We start from the raw sequence: 21404 nt of genomic DNA, 5'->3' as shown, positions 1-21404 counted from the left end.
AACTAGAATCGGATTAACCACGCTGATTGCTGGTTAGCTACCTAAGTTCGCGGGCTTTCAGATTGATTTAGTGCATTTTTCCAATATTTACACAAAATTTCTGTGGCAATATATACCCTTATCACAGATAAAACATCCCCCTAATATTCAACTTAAAGTGGTTAAAAGTGATATCACAACCATAGCAAACTTAAAAGACCACAGGCTTCACCATGAACTCAGTAAAGTCTCTCCACATTTCTATCCCTAAAATCTTAGGGATGCCACAATACTTTTTGAGTTTGTGACAATCAGAAAGAATTGCACTGCATTCTGATAATATTTTGGCATCCCATCTTTGTGAACTTATCCAGATAAATACAAACTTTGTTTTGATCTGAATTATTGTTTATTGATCTACAGCAATTGATGCATTTTACAATTATTACATCATGAAAACCAACCGATACAATTATCGTGGTTTCCTTCATATGGTGATAGACTGGCGCACCTATATATCCTGACATCCCTGTTGCAATGTAGAAATGAGAGAACCTTAAATTGGAGCAAACTGGAATTATGTAAAATGTGATATTAGGACTGATAAGGTTGTGCAGCATCTACAGATGTGACAATACACATCCCCCAAAGCATTCATACCACAATTTACTTTGGCAGAATTACTCATTCCTAGTAATCACTAATCTACCTATTGCTGTACAACTGATAGAATAGTGTTGCTCTCATTAAGTTAGTTTAACTGTATTAGTGGCATTGGACAAGCGGAAGTTCCAGTTTTTTCCTTTTCTCCTTAAGTCTTAGTGGATGCTGTTGGTTTCAGGCCTGTTTGTGGCGAGGTATTTGGCTCTCATGCTGTTCGAGTACTGTGAGGAAATAGGAGGCATCAGGTTAGCAAGATATATTAAATTTGCACACAATTATTTAATAAGCTACATCATCTTTACTAAAATACTTATTTCCCTCAATTTTCCATTTCACACTTGTGTAAATAGCGCGATTGAAAGAAATAATTACCCAGCTTCAGTGAAGCATTATTCTTAACCTCTCCTCGATTTCAATTATGATGTGGCAGCCATAATATCCAAGTTGAACTCATTACATTTGCAGAGGGGTAACCTTCACAAATGTTGGAAGAGATGGATTTATGCAACCAGGAGGCTGGGATTTTAAAATGCTGGTCAAACAAAAACCTTCAGCAACACGAAATTGTATTTATTGCCACCATGCTCATTAAAATGGACAGTCATGGTGGGAGGGTGTGTTAGAAGTTTGCTTTGGAGAGGAGGTTGAACAAGTTTGTCATTAATTTCCTCAGCAACACAGAGAACTGGTGCTGACTGCCTTGGATTGCTCAAATTGGCGACCTGCCCCAGAACTTGGTGTTAGCCTTTACATACCCACGCTATGGGTGGGTACTGGCACCTTTGTAGCACAATGAGTGCATGCATGGTTTGGGGTGGGATGGGGGGGGAATGCAGGAAGGCAAGAGAAGAATTGCATTTCCACATGTTCAAACCAGAATTGTTTTTAAATCAACAATCTTTTCTGCCTTTAAACATTTTACCACATTCGGATCACCTGGTTTTGGAAGTGACAAAATGAAAACAGCCAACATGTGGATGATCCTGATTAAAAAGCAGATGTTCCATTAAATATATGTCACACAAAAAAGATTCCGCTAGTGATCCTTCACACAGAAAAGCTGGGAACTCTGCTTTGTTAAATGCGTCTCATTTTAAAAGAGCATTTAAAAAGGACAGTGGGAATGACAACAACTGGAATCAAAGAGCTTGACAGAGTAACTGCAGTTAAGGGAAATTGCTTCAAACAACAGAATTCACTTTATTCCTGATAATTCAACACATTAAAACACTGAATTAAACAATTAAAATTAAACAGAACTGGTGAATTTTTCAGTGCAATTCAAGTTTGAATGATTAGCAGTAAACTGTACAGGTAGAACTTACCAGTAAATACCAATAAATCCCAAAATGACGCTAATTATAAACTGAAGGAATCATGGTAACTGCGCAAGTCCCCAGACTGACAAAAATCCCAGAAACTCATGTAGTATAAATGAATTTTGACTTATTCAGTCATCATAGATCAATGACCTTGCCAAGAGTATTGACTTACAAAAGGGCTCAGAGCAACACCAATGTAGTGTGTCACATCTGTTGAATTCAATGTCTCAATGTCTGTTTTCAGACCAGCTTCTATTAATTGTGTTACAATTGGGGTTACAAGATACATGTAGTACAGTCCAGTAAATTGTGTACTCCCAAAACAAATCACTTGCAATGTCATGCATTCTAGTATTAAGGGGAAAAAAAAGCATTGTCTTTGGAGAAGCTAAAAATGTGGCAGCGTGACATCCAAGGAAAAATATGCTCACTTTTAAAATTTTCTTTGGCAATGCCCACCCCCAACACTTTCCATAGGACCACCTTGAGGGCCCTTACAATGAAGGCCTGTATGTTGTGGTCAAATGAGTCAGAGAGACTTAATCAGGACTTTGGTTTGGTTTTCAGAGAAGGTAAAGGAAGAGGAGAGAAGGCAGGAGAGAAGGTAAAGTAAAAACCTCTGTTTAAGTAACAAACAGAATGAACTTAATTAAATTCTTTCCTTAGCTCAGCAGTTAGAAAGTTTAGGCAAGATCATCTACTTTTACCTATTTAGGTAATTCCTCAGTACCAGGAGCCATTACTATTTTGTCATTGAACATTTCCAACAGATTTCCTCACACATTAATATGCTTTTGAAGAGACTTATTTTAATTGCAACATGTTTCAACTAGATAGGTTCTCTAACAGTCACAGAAAATCAAATAATGCCAACTTTTGCAGGCCTCTTCTGAAAATTTCTATGAACAACCCTTGAAAATGGAGCTGTACACAGAGTATTTGTGACTCCAATTAATAGTTAACTATTTCTCCATCTTTTCAGGTGTGGCTCAGAGTTTCACAACGTCCCTACAACTGTTGTTTGTGAATTATGAAGTAGAAAGGTAGAGAAGGATACTTAAACAGACAGATTATCTAATGAATCACATAAAATCCCTGGATGCAAGGCAACTGCACAGTAACCAAAGCTGGGAACTGAATATTCAAGGGTATTCGACATTTAGGAAAGATAAGCAAAAGGAGGTGGAGTAGCACTGTTAACAAAGGATGAAAATAGTACATTAGTGAGAGATGATCTTAGATTGGATGATCAGATGTAGAATCAGTTTGGGTGGAACCAAGAAACAGCAAGGGGCAGCATACACTGGTAGGAATTGTTTATTGGCCACCAAACAGTAGTGGTAATGTAGAGCAGGGAATTAGAAGTAGATGTAACCAGAGTAATCCAGTAATTGTGTGAGACTTCAATTTACATATAGACTGGATAAACTTAATTAGCACTAATGCGCTGGAGGACGAATTCCTGGAATGTATATGAGATGGTTTTCTAAAAGATATGTTGAGAAACCAATTAGAGGAAAATTTTAGATCTAGTATTATGCAATGAGAAAGGGCTAATTATTAACTCTTTGTAAAGAAGCCTTTGGGGAAGAGTGGCCATAATATGACAAAATTTTACATTAAGTTTGAGAGTGATGTAGCTCAATCTGAAACTAGGGTCTTTAATCTAAACAAAGGAAACTACGAAGGTATGAGAGGCAAGTTGGCTTAAAACGTATGATGGTAGACATTAAATGGCTAGTATTCAAAGAATTAATACATGGTTTACAACAAACTTACATTCTTTTGAGGCACAAAAGAACCAGCAAGAAATGTGATCCAGGCATGGCTAACAAGAGAAGTTAAAGATTGTATTAGATCGAAGGAGGAGGCTGATAAAGTTGTCAAAAAAAAATAGTAGGCCTGCAGATTGAGAGCATTTTCGAATTCAGCAAAAAGAACCAAAAAACTGATAAAGAAAGAGAAAATAGAATATGAAAGTAAACTCGCCAGAAACATAAAAAGGAGTGTAAAAGCTTCTATAGGTACATAAAAAGGAAGAGATTAGCAAAGACAAATGTGGGCTCAATACAGGTAGAGACAGGAAAATTTATAATGGGGAATAAGGAAATAGCAGAGAAACTAAACAAATACTGTGTGTCTGACTTTATGGAGGAGGATAAAAAATCCTTGCTGAAATACTAATGAACCAAGGGGATCGAGATTGAGGACCTGAAAGAAATTAGTATTAGTAACAAAGTAGTACTGGAGAAATTAATGGGACTGAAATTTGACCTGGAACTGATGACCTACAGCCAAGAGTGTTGAAAGAGGTGGCTGTAGAGGTAGTGGATGCATTGGTAGTCCTCTTCCAGAATTCTATAGATTCTGGAACAGTTCCTGCAGATTGGAAGTTAGCAAATGTAACTCCACATGGATTAAAGAAAGGAAGATCATGTTTGACAAACCTTTTGGAGTTTTTTGAGGAGGTAACTTGCAGAATAGATAAGGGAGTACCAGTGGATGTGATGTCTTTGGATTTTTAAGAAGGCTTTCAATAAAGGTTTCACATAAGAGGTGAGTAAGCAAAATTAGAGCACATGGGATTGGGGAGTAATATACTTACATGGGTTGAGGATTGGTTAATGGACAGAAAACAAAGAGTAGGAATAAACGGATCACTCTCAGGTTGGCAGGCTGTGACTAGTGAGGTACTGCAAGGATCAGTGCATAGACACCAACTATTCGTAATCTATATCAATGATTTGGAGGTGGGGACCAAATGTAATATTTGCAAGCTTGCCAATGACACAAAATTGGTGGGAGTATGAGTTCTGAGGAGGATGCTAAGAGGCTTCAAGAGGATTTGGACTAGTTAAGTGAGCGGGCAAGAATATGGCAAATGGAATATAACCTGGAAAAATGTGAAGCTATCCACCTTGATAGGAAAAGCAGAAATGCAGAGTATTTCTTAAATGGTGAAAGACCGGGGAGTGTTGATGTCCAAAGGGACCTGGGTGTCCTTGTTCATGAGTCACTGAAAGCTAACATGCAGGTGCAGCAAGCAATTAGGAACGCAAATGGTATGTTGGCCTTTACTGCGAGAGGAATTGAGTACAGGAGTAAAGAGATCTTGCTGAAATTGTAAGGAGCCTTGATGAGAGGAGTACTGTGTAACGTTTTGGTCTCCTTACATAAGGAAAGATACACCTGCCATAAAGGGAGTGCAATGAAGGTTCACCAGACTGATCACTGTGATGCCAGGATTGTCCTATGAGGAAAGATTGAGGAGATTGGGCCTGTATTCTCTAGAGATTAGAAGAATGAGAAGTGATCTCATTGAGATATACAAAATTCTTACAGGGCTCGACAGGATATATGCAGAAAGGATGCTTCCCCTGGCTGCAGGGTCTAGAACTCAGGGACACAGTTTCAGAATAAGAGACAGGCCATTTAGGACTGAGATGAAGAGGAATTCCCTCACTCAGAGGGTGGTGAATCTTTAGAATTCTCTACCTCAGAGCGCTGTGGAAGCTCAGTCATTGAGTATGCTCAAGACAAGAGATGGATAGATTTCTAGTTATTAAAGATATCGAGAGATATGGGGATAGTGTGGGAAAAATATGTTGATAGAAGATCAGCCATGAGCTAGTTGAATGGTAGAGCAGGCTTGAAGGGCTGAATGGCCTACCCCTGCTTCTATTTCCTATGTTCCTATGTTAAAATTAAGGATTTCAATGAAAATAATCAGCTGCAAACTATACAAAAGTAAACTTCACTGTGGCCACACATCAAGAGGGTTTTAGCAAAATGACTGCATAAATGGTTTAAAAATATTCTCAGTTCATGTGATCAAATGCAAAATGCTTTCAAAAATTAAAAGCATGTTTGCAGATTTTTTTTTATACATTTAAAGCAATATGAAAATATACACAATATGTATTTAGATAACCTTCACAGAAGTTGGTCGTTACTTTGTCTGCATTCAAATTCTCTAATCATCTACACAATCATTCACCATATCAAGAGGTGGAAACCTCAATTTTGTCCTTATACCTGTGGATTCTGTTTAAAATGAATAGCACAAACTTTGAAAGATTTATTCACATTAATTTGTGGATTCTCACATTGATACGAAATGTTCTACTTCACAGTTATTTAAAAAGACAAACTCATCTTAAACATTACATTTAAATGAGCAAAGTTAACATTACTAGAAACTTGCAGACCAGTGAGTTTAACCATAGGAAAAATCTTTTCGAACTAGCCAGTTGGTGAACACATGAATAGTCATACCTTGCTAAAGAACAGTCACCACGGATTCAGGAAGGGAAAAATCAATTTAACTAATATTCTGGGGGATTTAGAAAATACTTCTCACCTGGTAGACTAAAGGAAATGCAACTCACACAGCTTTTAACAAAGTTTCACATCTTTGTGAAAACTGATTGTAAGGAATGAAAGAATTATGTTGGTTACATAACCAGTTTAAATCAAGAAATGAAGAATAACCATAAACGGACACTTAGATTTAGAAAGAGATTACAGGCAAAGTACACATGAGCTCAGTTATTTGCTCTTTTTTAAAAAAATGTTTTAGGTGGGGATAACGGTCAACAGAAAAAATATCTCAGTTTGCAGATAACAACAAAATAGCTGCCAGCAAGCTATGAGATAATGAGGTTCAGAAAGATTTAAATATTTTGGTTAACTGTGCCTATGGGGAAATGCTGTCCTATATGGATCAAATGTAAATTTAGTATGTGATCAAGGAACCAAAAAAGAGGGAATATGTATGCTAAATGGAGCAGTACTGTGAGGCATTCACAAGCAAAGAGATCTGTAATAAAGTATGGATAATCTACAAAATTGTCAGCATACACTACTGCTGCAGTTAAAAACAGCAGGATGGAGGGAACGAAAGAAGGGCATGCATTTATATAGCACACAACCTCAGGATGTCCTAATTGAAGTGTAGTCACTGTTGTAACCAAGGTGAACACAGCAGTCAATTTGTGCACAGCAAGGTCCCACAAACAGCAATGAGGTAAACAATCAGGTAATATTTGAGGGAATAACATTGGCCAGGACACTCTAGAAATGCCCCTGTTCTTCTTTGAAAAATGCCAAAGGGTCTCTTAGGATCCACTTGACAGAGCAGGCAAGGCACCTGTTTAACATTTCAATCGAAAGATAAATTAAAATTGGACTAGTACTGTTGTTATATTGAAGCAATGTTAGTAAACTAATCATGAATCACAGAATGATATAGCACAGGAGACCGCCATTTGGCAGTGCCTGTGCTGCCATTTGGCAGTGTCTGTGCTGGCTCTTTGAAAGGGCTATTTGATTAATCCCACTCCCTTGCTCACTTCCTTATAGCCTAACAAATGTTTCCTCTTCAAGTATTTATCCAATTCTTCAAGTATTTATCCAATTCCATTTTGAAAGTTTCACTGAATCTGATTCCATCGCCATTTCCGGCAGTGCATTCCAGATCATAACTCTGTGCGCTTAAAAAAAATCCTCATCTTGCCTCTGGTTTTTTTGTAATTTAACTGAAACTTGTGCCCCTGGAAACAGTTTCTCCATCTTTACCCTATCAAAACCCTTCAGGATTTTGATTGTCTCTATTAAGTCTCCCCATAACTTTCTCTACCTTTAGAGAAACAAATTAGGAAGTGAAAAGGAAAAATGCCAGCTATCAAAAAGAACGTTATGCAAAGTGATGAAGCAGACAATACAAATGGGATCAAAATCTTTCCAAACCTGATTAAGCACAGAATTTTCCCACTTTAATTCATCCTCCTGCTCAGTCCTTCCTCTCAATCCTTTAGTCTCATTGATTAAGTCGGTACAGTTATCCAATTCTGCTGAGTTCTTTGTTGATTTTATTAATGACCGTCTTATATTTAAGGCCCCTGGTCCTGGACATCCCTACAAGTGGAAACATCTTCTCTACGTCTAAACTAAAAAACACCTTTACATAATCTCAAAGGGGAGAATTTTCCCCCTGTCGGGGAGGCTGTGTGGGGGTGGGCGCAAATCTGATCAGCGCCCCCGATCGGGTCCACGCCATTTTACGTGGGCGGGCCAATTAAGGTCCGCCTAGTGTGACGTGCGCCCAGAAGCTATGAGTGCCCCCTGTGCAGGCAGGGGGGATTCCCTGAGTCGGGCATGCGTACGAAAGAGCACAGAAATCTCCAAGGCACCTCTAGATTAGTTTAAGTTTTAAGAAGCTAAATAAAGGAAAGGAACAATTTTAAGACAGTGTCACATAAGCTGGGACATGTCAATGAATTTTTATAAAATTTTTAATTCAATTTATAAACACTTCATGAAACCTCATCCCGCCCATGGATGAGGTTCCATGAAAAATGCGAAGGCCACCTGGGCACTTCGCCTGCCCCGGTGCCCACCTTAAAGTTGGACGGGCAGCTCAGTTTATTGGTTTAATTAGCTTTTAAATGGCCTTAACAGGCCTTTGACAGTTCGGTGGGCACGCAGCTGAGTCGACTGCGTGCCCGCCGATCTGAAAATCTAAATGACGCGCGGTGACATCGGGACACATGCCCGACGTCATCCCGCATCATTTTACACCTCGGCGAGTGGGCCCCGCCCCCACTCGCCAAGCCAAAAATTCTGGCCAAAGACACATATTCGATCATGGCTCAACCTTCTCAAGCCAGCAGATAAAGTCTCAAACAACCATAGGATAGTAAAATACCTCTATATGTTCTTGACATCTTACTGTACATCGTTTCAATTTCAAGTCCCCTAGAGCTACCTTACCTAGATGAACAGCTTTAAAAAATGGAAATATTTTAAATATTTTTTTCATGAATAAAGGACCAACGTCAAAAAACTGCAGTATCTGGATAACAAATAATATACAAAACGTCGTAAACATTCAACATGAACAGACAGAATTATAGACAGAACAGGTAAGCTAATGTTTCAAATATAGACCCTTTATCAGAATTGAGCTCTGACAAGAATTGAATCTGGAATTGTTAAGTCAGCTGTTCTCTCCACAGATGCTGATCGATCTTCTCAGTGCTTGTTTACATGAGATAATGTGCCCTGCGGATGACTTTGCAGCCAAATGTACCACTGAATCTCAGGTTGAGTTACCCATTCTCAAGCAGGGAAGGCCAGCTCCTGCAACTGGCCTCATGATGGTTTGGGCAACTGTGCAATAAGGCCCAGCTCCTGATCTCTACCTGTTAGAATAGGATGCAGAAATTGCACAAGATTTGGCTTCAGGGAGTTGAGTGAGTCAATTTTCACTATCCAGACTCACACAGCGTCACTGGCAAAGACAATGGGGAACCACAAGTCATGGTGCAACTGAGGGGAGTCAACCTTCAAGCAACTTCTTACAGATGTCCCCTCTCATACAAACATATAACAACAATCCATATACAATTGTTTTAAATACCTATCATGATCATTTGCATTGTATGTGAATTGTATGGAAATAAATGAATATTCTGACCCATTCAAATGCATTTTGAACACCCCCAATGCTAGAACTCTGCTTTCTTCCCTACAAATTATTCCAAGCATTGATCAATCATTTTGTAAAGAATTACATAAGGACATAAGAAATAGGAACAGGAGTAGACCACTCGGCCCCTCGAGCCTGCTCCGCCATTCAATAAGATCATGGCTGATGATCTTGTATTTCAGATTCTACGTTCCCATCTAATCCCAATAACCTTTGATTCCCTTGCCTAACAAGGATCTACCAACTCTGCCTTAAAAATATTTAATAGCCCTGCCTCCACCACCTTCTGAGGCAATTATCTTCTAACATCTACTTGAAGTTTAATTTCAATTAATTTAATTGTGTATTCCGTAGTTTCACATGCCGAAGTAGCATTCAGTCTAGACCCCAACATTTAGGATTTTCTCTCTAAACCTGTTCAGCTTTGCACCTCCCTCTTCTCCCTTACAAACCTTCTTAAAACCCACTCCTTTGACCAAGATTTTAGTTACCTTTCAAATAACTCCTTTAACTTGATATTAAACTTTGTCTAATTACACTCCAGTGAACTGTCTTGATCTATTTTCCCATATTTTTCTGTGTGACTGTGGCAAAGATAAACTATTCCTCCATGTCCTTCTCAACCTGCCTGCAGCCTTTAACATGATTAACCATATCATCCTCCTCTCCACTGTCATCCAGCTAGCTGAATTGGCACTCACCTGGTTCCATTATTATCTAATAGCCAAGAGTATCACTTGCAATGGTTTCTCTTCCTGCACTGTGATCTCTGGTGTCCCCTGAGGATCTATCCTTGGCCCACTCCTATTTCCCAACTACATGCCGTCCCTTGATGACATAATCCCAAAGCACATTAGTTTTTACATGTATGTTAATGACAACTAGCTCGACAGCATCACCACCTCTCTTGAACTCCTCTGCTTGCCAAATTATCAGACTGCTTATATCCAATGTCCAGTACTGGATGAGAAATTCCTCCAATTAAATATTGTCAAGATTGAAGCAACAGTCTTTGATCCTCACTTCAAACTCTGCTCTCTAGCTACTGACTTTGAAACACTGAATTTATAAACTTATAATTAAACTTATAATTTATGGTATAAACTTGAATTTATTCAAGGCAGAGTTAGACAGATTTTGACAGTCGATAGTTATGGAGGGCAGAAAGCAAAGTGGAGCTGAGACGACAACCAGATCAGCCATGATCTTATTGAATGGGGAGTAGGCTCGAAGGGCTGAATAGCCTACAGCTGCTCCCAAGTCCTATGTTCCTAAGAATCCATCCTCTCCCAGGCAACTGAGGCTAAACCAGACCTTCAACCTTGGTGCCATATCTGACCAAGATGAGCTTCCAAGCATATATTCGTGTTGTCACTAAGACCACCTATTTCCACCTCTTTAATACTGTCCGACTTTGCCCCATCTGCTGCTGAAACCCTCATTCATGCTTTCATTATCTCTAAACGTGACTATTCCAATGCTTTCCTGGATGACTTCCCACATTCTATCGCCCATAAACTTGATGTCATCCAAAACTCTACTGTCCGTGTTCTTACTCGCACCAAGTCCGTTCCCCTAAAACTCCTCTGCTCACTGAGCTACAATGGCTCCCGATGAACAGCTCGATTTTAAAATTCTCATCCTCGCCCCTCCCTATCTCTGTAATCTCCTCTAGTCCCACAACCCTCCAAGATATCTACGCTCATCTAATTAACGAGCATCCCAGTTTGTGATTGCTCCACAACTGGTGACTATGCCATCAACAGCCAATGTCCCAAGTCCTGGAATTCCCTCTATAATCCTCTCTGGCTCTCTATGTCTCTTTCTCTCTTTAACACACTCCTTAAAATTTACATCTTTGACCAAGCTTTTGGCATATTATCACCTTTATTTGGCTCGGTGTCTAATTTTGCTTTATAACACTCCTTGGGTTGGGCGGCACAGTTCCAGGGACCCAGGTTCGACTTTGACCTCTGCACAAACTCCACATTCTCCCCATGTCCACATGGGTTTCCACCGGGTGCTCCAGTTTTCTCCCACCTTCCAAAGATGTGCTGGTTAGGTGGATTGGCTATGGTAAATTGCCCCTTAGTGTGTGTTTGCCTATCTGTGTGCGCATGAGAGTGTTTGCCCTGTAATGGCTTCCCGTTCTGGGTGTACCCCACCCAGCGCCCACTGATAGTCTCCGACTCCCCGCGACCCTGAATTGGATGAAGCGGTTCTGGAAAAGTGAGTGAGTGAGTGAACATTCCTTGGGATGTTTTAGTCCACTGCGCTATATAAATACAAGCTGTTGTTGTTAAAGGTTCTATATAAATGCAAGTTGATGTTATTAGGTTAAACTGTCTGTTGTTTAATAAATCTCAATGAGATCCCACATTATTGTTTTTCCCCTGCCACTGTATGGCATACACCTCTTAACTTTCCTCGCAACTGATCCCAGTTTTCATTTAGGAACATAGGACATAGAAGGAGTAGGCCATTCGGCCCTTTGAGCCTGCTTCATCATTCAATAAGATCATGGCTGATCGGATTGTTGTCTCAACTCCACTTCTCTGTCTGCCTCCAATGACCCTTGACTCCCTTGTCTATCAAAATCTATCTAACTCAGCCTTGGATAAATTCAGTGACCCAGCCTCCATTTCTTTGTGGGGAAGAGAATTCATCAAAGAGTCGTGAGTCTGTGGGGGGAAAAAAATTTCTTTTCATCTCTGTCTTAAAAGGGAGATCTCTTAGTCTTAAACTGTGTCCCCCAGTTCCATGCTTCCCCAACTAAAGGAAACAATCTCCCAGTATGCACCCTGTCAAGTCCCCTCAGGATCTTATATGTTTCAATGAGATCACCATTCATTCTTCTAAACTCCAATGGGTACAGGCCTAACCTGTTCAACCTTTCATCATAAGATAAGCCCTGAATGAGTCAAGTAAACCTTCTCTGAACGGTTTCTAACGCAATTATATCCTTTTTCCCTGTTGCTCTTTCCTGAAGCCGCTTCCAATGCATGTAGGGTAACCAAAACTGTATAGCACTGCCAAATGTGGTCTGGCCAATCTGAAACTTGCACCCAACAATCCTGGCTATGGATCACAAGAATATATTTGTTTTGCTTAAAAGTGCTTCTTGATATTCAGTACAACAAATCCATTTAAACTCCTTTTCCAGTTCCCCTGTTTTCCTTCTAAAAGTTTATTTTAGGAAGAAAATCAGCCTTAAAAAACCCTTCCCTTCAATTATTTGCAATACTTTCTCAAAAATTCTACATTCCTTTGTCTTTTGAGGTTGATTATGCAATGAGGCATTGTAAACAAAATACAATGGAAGTGCAGTTCAATAAATGTTCCTCTCGCACATGCTAATCAGAAGACAGCTGGAATGTATCCCAGTGAGCACTATGACTTAGCTGATGTATAAATCATATCCACTCCATCACCATTTCTTTTCTCATTGGAATACAGAAGGTATTGCACCAATGCAATATTATTGAAACGTGCACATTTTAGTATCAAGACGACAATTGGTGATAAAGCATATTTCAGTTTCCATTTGGAACACTATGATGTGCAGCACAGCATTTATTTTAGGATATCGGAATCACTGTAATTGAAGAACGAAAGCTTAAAAAGTTAGAATTTGTAGAATGCCTTTGAAATTACAGCAACAAAATTACGTTTCTACACTGTAAACATTGCATTTTCACAAATCACAATTAGAAGAACATGGAAACAGAATATTTTATAGCATTTTCTGAGCAAGCTAAAAGAAGTATAAAATTAAAATAATTTTGGTGCAAAAGGGCTGTTACAGTGCTCAAAGTGCTTCAGTGGCCACCTACATTCTGTGCATTCCATTGAGTGCATACAAGCATATAACAGGGATGTCACATGATTGGTATCACAAATTAATGATCTTTCAAAAAGAATCTTTTACATTGATAGTGGCCTCATGATATCATCTTACCTTTACTGAAAATCCAGGTTTTTTTTTTAAGTCAGAAGAGGGTATTGTAATATTTTGAGAGTTTTTTTTAAATAAGATAAATATTGTTCACAGATCAAACATATTTCTGGTGAAAGACTGGCCCAACTGAAATGTTAAACATTGGAGATCCTGAAACAAACTGCACAAAGACTGTTCAAATTCAACATTATTTGCACTAGTCCATGTGGTCTGGGTGAAAAAAATAGCAAGTCTTAACAGAATGTTATAGCCTTGCTATGAATGTTAACTACGATTTTTGGAAAGGTTTTGCATATCAATACATCATCTTATCAAAATCTATGTTGTGACATCCCTACTGAGGAATGGGATCTAGAGCCACGTTCCAACGCTTATCCATGCTATTCGACAAGGTGTAATTTTTGAGAGCTAAAGCAATAGTTAAGTAGGATATAAGCTGTGTCGTAATTTTTATTCTTCCGTGATACTTAGCAGAGTGTACATTTTAAGAAGAATCAGAAGCCACATGGAATGGAGCAACAAAGCAATGCTCCAGTGTCCATTTAAAATGCTGTGCTGGCTAGAGGGTGCTGTTTTAGAGAATCAGAAGTGGGGAAAGGGTTGCTCATTCAAAATAATAATATTTAGCAAGGGTGAGTACTCAAGGAACTGAAAGCAATAGGGAATGGGATATAAAGCCATATTTCAGTACCTGTTCTGGTTTGCTGCCTTCTTTACCAGTAAGAGTTCGTTCTCGCACTGTTGCAGTTCTTTGGCTGCCAGCTCAGATGGCTGCCATTGTCCAGAGCAGCCAAATACAGCTGTGGCATTGCAAGAGAGAGAAATAGAGTGCAGCCTCAAAAGAGAAATCCAGTGCAAGCAAGTGTAAAGGGGAAAACAAACCCACAAAACACCCAGGAACATTCCCAGGACAGGGGAGGGAACACAGGAACAACTGGGAGCACCGCAACTTATAAAAACCCTTTTCATACATGAACACTTCGATCAACTTAACAGCATCAAAAACCTCAGCAAACCAAGCCCACTCCTATTTCTCTTAACAATGTCATATTCCATATTACTTTTGAACCAAGCACACTTTAACCTTTGAGGACTGTAGAATTATGCACCATAGCCAAACATAGCTCACAGCTGGAGTTTTCAGTCTGATATAATTTAGAGGAATCTTGAATATTGCTCTACTTTAAAACACTTTTGTTTCTCATGAATGTGATTTTTGAAAAATGGTGGAAAACAGGTTTTGTTGCTCAAGGTAGTTATTTAGTCCACAAAGATAGTATTGATATTTTTCAAAAATCCTCAGTAAAAAAACAATAGTTTGGGGATTATTTTGAAAGCATCACAATATTTTGCATTATGGTATACCATTAAAAGTGACAGCTATAACAATGAAAACAATCTTTAGGAAGCAAGGAGCTGCAAAACTCAAACTAGCTCAGGTATGGATGCTTCATGTTCTTAAAAAAAAGCATCTAGTACCACCAGTGAATAAATTTATATTTCTAATGGGATCCATGTGCATATGCAAAACCTTGGTAAGATCATGATTCAGACACAAGGAACTGGAATAGACCATTTAACCCATTAGCTTGTTCTACAATTCAATAAGATGATGGCTGATCTGTATCTCAATTCCAATGGCCTATGATTTCTCTATACTCAATAAATGTCCAGTAATCTAGTTTTGAAAATTTCAATTTAACCAGTATTCTCAGCCTTTTGAGGAGAGGCGTTCCAGATTTTCATTACCCTTTGTGGGGACAAAATGCTTCCTAATTTCACTTCTAAATAGCCTTGCTCTAATTTTAAGATAATGCCCCCAATGTTCTAGGTTCCTCCAGGCACAGAAATAATTTCTGAGATAAAAGCAAAATACTGCGGATGCTGGAAATATGAAATAAAAACAGAAAATGCTGGAAAAACTCAGCAGATCTGACAGCATCTGTGGAGAGAGAAACAGAGAGAGTCCGCACGACCCTCCTTCAGAGCTCGAAACGTTAACTCTGTTTCTCTCTCCACAGATGCTGTCAGATTTGCTGAGCTTTTCCAGCATTTTCTGTTTTTATTACAGAAATAATTTTGCTGTATCTATTATTAGACCACCCCTTAACGTTCCCAACTTGAGGGGATTCCAGCCCAACTTTGTAACATGTCCTCATAATTTAATCCTTTAGCCCACAGCAATTCTGGTGAATATGTATTGTGCCCACTGCTGGATATATTTTAGCTGAGGTGTTATGCCCAAAACTGAACATATTACTCCAGTCAAGTCCAACCCTAGCTCTGCAGAACTGATGCACAATTTCCTCACTTTTGTATTTCAACCCCCTTGACATAAAGGCCAACATTCCATTGGCCTTTTTAATTAATTTTTGCACCTGTCACTAGCTTTTAGTGATTTGTGTAAACACTTAAATCTCTTTATTCACCACAGTTCCTAGTCTCTCACTAGAAAATATTCAGGTTTTACTTTTTCAGATCCAAAGTGGATGTTCTGACACCTTCCCTCACTGAACTCCATCTGCCACAATTCTGCCCACTTAGTTCATCCGCATATAACTCTTTTTACTTCCTACTCCCAGCTAGACAATTTACTGTGCCTTCTAGCCTATCTGCAAACTTGGATATGCAACACTACATATTCCTTCATCCAAGTCATTAATATAAATGGTGAAAAGCTGAGACCCCAAGACAGATCTCTGGGGAACAATACTTGTTACATCACACCAGAGAACAGCCCTTTTTCTCTATTCTATATCTCCTACCACCCCAATAATTACCCACCCACTTCACAAGATTACCTCCAATTTAATTTGTTTTTATCTACCTTTATAAACGCTCGTGTGGAACCTTAAATGCTTTTCAGAAATCCGCCTGGACATTTGTAGACGCACCTCTAGCTACCTTGCTGGTGATGCCAAAAGGATTCAACTGGATTAATTAGACGTCGCCCAGCCTTCAGAAACCTATGCTGACTGTCTTTGATCAGTGTATACATGTTCAAATGCTCAGCCACTCTGTCCCTGATGTCAAATTCCAGTAACTTCTCCACAACAGAAGTTAAGACATGTCTGTAATTATGTGGTTCTTACCCACCCGCACCCTCCCTCCCATCTTAAATATCAAAGTGTGATTTACAATTTTCCAATCCTAAAGACACTATTGAGAATTCTGGGCAATTGTAACACATCTGCAAACTTCTCAGCTATTTCTTTTAATATCGTGTGGTGGAAGCCCATAAGACAGACCTAGAAATTTGCTTATCTTAAGTCTTATTATTTTCTCCATTACCATTTTTATTTTATAATAAATCCATTATGTTCCTCCCTATGACTTATTTTTAGGTTCTTTTGACCAATGGTATTTTGTCCTCCTCTTCCGCTGTAAAAACGGATACAAAATATTCATTTAACATGTCTGCCATTTCCTTCTTGCCCATTATAGTCTCACCTGCATCTGTCTTTAATTGGTTCACATTCCCCATTACCACTCTCTTTCCCTTAATATATTCATATTTATAAAAGTTTTTGCTGTTAGCTTTGATCTCCTTTGCAAGTTGTTTTGCATATACTCTTTTTTGCATCTCAATATTATTTGTCCCCCTTTTGTGATTCCTAGCTGACTGAATTTCCATTTTCCTTGCATTTGTGGAAGCCTTTCTAAGTGGTATCATCTTGAATCTCATTTGTTGACCATTGTTGCTTCAATAACATTGCACAAGTAGAAATTTTGCCTTTTAGGCATGGGTACCAGTCTTTCATACCAATTATGTTTTGAATAATCCCCACAGGTTTACCCATTAACAGCTCAAGCCCAGGTCATTTTTCATCCTTTCAAAGTCTGCCTTACTTAAATTTAAAACCTTGGTCTGTGACTTTCCCTTCTTCCTCTCAAATCCAATATCAACTTCAATCACATTATGACCATTATTCGCAAGATGTCCCTTTACTGTCAGATTGTTGACCAGTTCTGGTCACACTCGTTTCGCTTGATAATAGGGCAGCTTCACAATGTGGGAAGCAAAATTATTTGATTTGATACATTATACCAAATGACAGTTTACAATTTTAGCAAGTGCCAAAAAGTGATTCCCAAATTATCCTTAAACCCTGGTTTACAATCAATTAGTAGGTGAATCAGATTGCCAGCTATTTTAGGATCAATTCTGGTCAAAATAGGAAAGACTCTAATGTCACCTCAGTAAGCCTGGGTACTCTGTATTTACCAGATACTAGCCAAGGCTCTTAAAAGATCGTGCATAATATGAGTAGAAGCCATGAAGCTAAGTAAAATGAAAGAGTACAGAAATTGGAAAGAACGCTAATGAAAGCAACATACAAATCAGAAAAAGACAAACAGAAAGAAGTAGAATTTAAATAGAAGATAGTGTTAAAATACATTTTAAATTCAGAAAATATCCCAATACAGTACTCCAATCAGTGGTCTTTGACATCAATTCAAACTCCAAGTTTTCCTTATTTCAAAAGATGTCACCACATAATTTTGCAGTGTGTAAAACAGAATTAGAAAAATGTTGATCCCTATATTGCCAGGATGACAAAATCTTCATACAGCAGTTCATAGATAAATAGAAAGAAATACATTCAACAGTTCACTTTCAACAAAAATAACTTTTTTTTTAAAAGGAAAGTGGACTGATGAGGTGTTAAGTTGTGATTGCCATCATCTGGGCAGTATTTCTCACACTATTTCTTTAGACATTTCAATCCTTTAAGACCTTTATCTATTCTGCACCTTTAAAATATACCGATCAATAATCTTCCAATGCTACATGCTACAATAGGGTCAATAATTAAAATCCTATCAAAAAACATAAATTCATTTTAATTTGGACATTTAGCTGGAATTTTAACCACTTGAACGGTGCAAAATACTACACTGTACTCAAAGGATTAAATTGAAAGTTATATGCATACCATTAATAGACAACAAAAAACAAATCTGAATTAAACTGGGCAAGATAAAACACCACTTACCAGTACACACTAGACCCTCTCTATAAAGCTGTCTTTTGCAGTCACACAAAAAGCTCGCTATACTGACGAGTGTGTTGTAGATAGTCTTTTATATGGTTCCCCTATAGAAAGGGAGCCATAAGGAATATGTGTTATCTGAGAGGTTGTGGAATACCAGACAATGTTATAGCAAGGGGCTAGTGTAGTCAATTTTTGTTTTATCCTACCATGTCTAAAAACTATGGGACAAATTTTTGACGAATGGTGCCTCATTTTTGTCCTTGTTCTAACATAGGAAATTTGTGCAACATGAAAACCCTTCATTAGATGATACCATGAGCTCTATTGCACCATACTCTTCAAAAATCTGTGAGGTATGCATTCATTTTCCAGCACCAGGATACTACACAAACAAAAAGTGATTGCATTAGTGTTATTTAAAAATTCTAGGGTGACCAGCATTCCATTTCAAAAATATATATTTTCTTTGATCAAGTCTATTGGCATAGCAAATTATGGTTTTCTAAAGCTTTGGACTAGTTTTACATTGGACTTAAATTAATTTTCAGTGTGAAACTAAATAAATCTATCAACTTACAGAAGGAGGAGGGGACTCTCTGCCAATCAGAGGTGTGTTCTCACAGCGGGGATTCTGATAGGTTGTGTTCTGGCTCCTGTTTAATTACAGAGGAAAAATAAAACAGTTAAATTCTGGTTTAATAACTGTACTTGACTTAAAAAAAATTGATCTCAATGGAATTTTAGTTAATAAAATGGCAACATCTTAAATTATTTGCATGATTTTACATTACATAAAAAGGAAAGTGAGGTTGAGGAGAACAATTTAATACACAGCACTTTTTTTTCTTTATATGAGAAAATAATAAACCCTCCTAAAACGTACTTCTTTTGGAAAACACCTACTTCTGTTGCGGGCTTGGAAGCCTTTAGAGTATAGTCTCTCTCCGGCCTAAACCACTCCAATCGCATTAATTGCAGAGAGAAAACAGGAGGGCGCAACTTCAAACTAATCTGGGGGCACTCTGAAGCTACATTATGTACACGTTAAAAAGTGCTCCCCCACCCTTTAAATAAGGCATTCCACATCAGAGTTAAAACAAAATAAAGTTAGCATTTTTAACTTTGAATTCTCAAAGCCAATGACTTTTACGTAACAATTTCTAATAAAAGAGGCACAGGGACTGAAAATTCATATCGTGAGGTTTAATTTAAGAGGCTGCAGGAAAACTTGAGATTTTTCTTTTGGCCTAGAACCCAAGCAGATTGAGGTAAACTTGAAGGCTCCTTGAGGACCAAATTTTACATTCTCTAAGTGCCAAGGAAAAAACGTCTTTGATTTTTCTGCTTTTATAAATACTGTTTCAAAAATGGATATCATTGGGCAGAATCTTTTAGCCCATGTCAGGCAGGCTCGGTCGGGAAGACAACTGCCGCCCGCGAGCGGGGCTGGACTGCCATTTCACGCTGGCAGGCAAATTAAGGCCCACCCAGCATGAAACGTGAATGGCAGCGCTCTGTGTGTGTGTGTGTGTGTGTGTGTGTGCGTGCGCGCGTGTGTGTGTGTGTGTGCGCGCGCGTTTGAAAATCTCCCTGAGACACAGAGCTGCCTCAGGGAGATGATGCATTTTTAAAAAAGAAAATAAAGATTTGGAAAATGCAACAGGGTCACATGAGGGGACATGTTATTAATTAACTTTTGACGCTTTTATTTTATTTTTATTTGCTTTTGGGAACCTCATCCCGCCCGTGGATGAGGTTTCCAAAAAAATGCAAAGGCCGCTCGGTTGGACAGGCAGCAAAAAATTTAAGTTAATTGATTCTTTATTGGCCTTAACAGGCCTTTTAATTGTCGGCGGATGCGCTGCTGACACCAGCGCGCGCCCGCTGGCCAAACTATCGCGCGACTGCGCGTTGACGTTGGCCACCCATCATTTCATGCTCGAGCGGGTCGGGCGCTCGCACGCCCGCCGAGCTAAAAATGTTGCCCATTGTGTTTCAAACTAGGAAAAAAGAATTAGGCGGGGATGATTGGGAATCATCATGGTGTCAACTGGTAAAGTCATCACTTCCTTCAATAAATTGGCAGATCATAACAGTAAATAAAAATGCCACTTAGATGGGTAAATTGGTTTCCCACCTCAACTTGTCCACAAAGATTATAATTTGACATTATAATAATAAAATAACTAATAATAAAATAAATGTGCACTTTAACATTTCTCACATAAGGTTTTAAAAGGCTTCTGGATTTCCAGTTGTGAAATATTACTTTAATTTTAAACAGAAGGGGGGGAAAGTGCAAACTGTAAAGCAGGAACTGAAAGAACAGAAGGTCATTCAGTCACTTACATGTATTCCGTGACAGGAGCATTGCTGACAGTATGTGCTGCGGCAGGGATACTGGTCTCGCTGCCAAAACTGCTCCCACAGCTGTACAGACTGGGCATATGAACTCTGTACAGATTGTCATGCTGTTGGCGGTTTCCTTGTGGGCTCACAATATCCTCATCTCCATCATCATCAACATGACTGTTTCAAAAACGGGAAAACCAGACAATATCAACGTCAGACATGGCACTCTTATTTAAACTAATACATGATGCATTCAAATTTCCTAGATTCAGCGTATTCATTCTGGACTAAATTTTGCACAACAGCATGCTGCAGGTTAAAAAACATTAAATTTAATGTATTTTGTATGTTTAAAACATTTTAACAGTTTTTAGCTGTAAATGCTGAGGTTTTGATAAAAATCGCATTAGTGAATCTGTGCTTTAAAAGAGCTCTGTGCAGATTTTGTTGCTATGGTGTACATAACATGTTTATGTTAGCATTCTCCTGAGTTTACACAACTGGCTACTCCAATCAGTTGCATGCCCGTCGCCCACCAGCCTCCCCTGCTGATATTTTACCAGTGGTGGAGGAGTACATAGACAAGTTTTTAGAAGGCGGCCGGACAAGTTGAGAGGCTGTTAAAAAGGCATTCGAGATCCTTG

The 21404-nt window shown here is 38.7% G+C and overlaps 1 protein-coding gene across 3 annotated transcripts in view; it reads right to left on the bottom strand.

Moving 5' to 3' along the window:
• Window positions 1-365: 365 nt before the first annotated feature.
• The window catches only part of ttyh3a (tweety family member 3a), a 181337-nt gene continuing 160298 nt past the window's right edge, over window positions 366-21404 (bottom strand). Inside the window, exons 12-15 of one of the 3 annotated variants that reach the window (XM_078558683.1) lie at window positions 20758-20937; window positions 18986-19061; window positions 18409-18509; window positions 366-863 (exon numbers count right to left, since the gene is read on the bottom strand). In XM_078558683.1, the coding sequence (XP_078414809.1) occupies window positions 18450-18509; window positions 18986-19061; window positions 20758-20937 (316 nt within the window). In that variant the 3' untranslated portion in view covers window positions 366-863; window positions 18409-18449. Of the gene's footprint in view, window positions 864-14102; window positions 14212-18408; window positions 18510-18985; window positions 19062-20757; window positions 20938-21404 lie in introns of all 3 variants that reach the window. The other 2 variants (XM_078558685.1, XM_078558682.1) reach the window with 2 other exon arrangements.

The sequence above is a fragment of the Cetorhinus maximus genome, chromosome 15 (genome assembly GCF_964194155.1).
Source record: "Cetorhinus maximus chromosome 15, sCetMax3.hap1.1, whole genome shotgun sequence".
NCBI classification, from domain to species: domain Eukaryota; kingdom Metazoa; phylum Chordata; class Chondrichthyes; order Lamniformes; family Cetorhinidae; genus Cetorhinus; species Cetorhinus maximus.
Note: the sequence above shows the minus strand (reverse complement) of the source record. Positions and strands in the feature narration are given on the sequence as shown.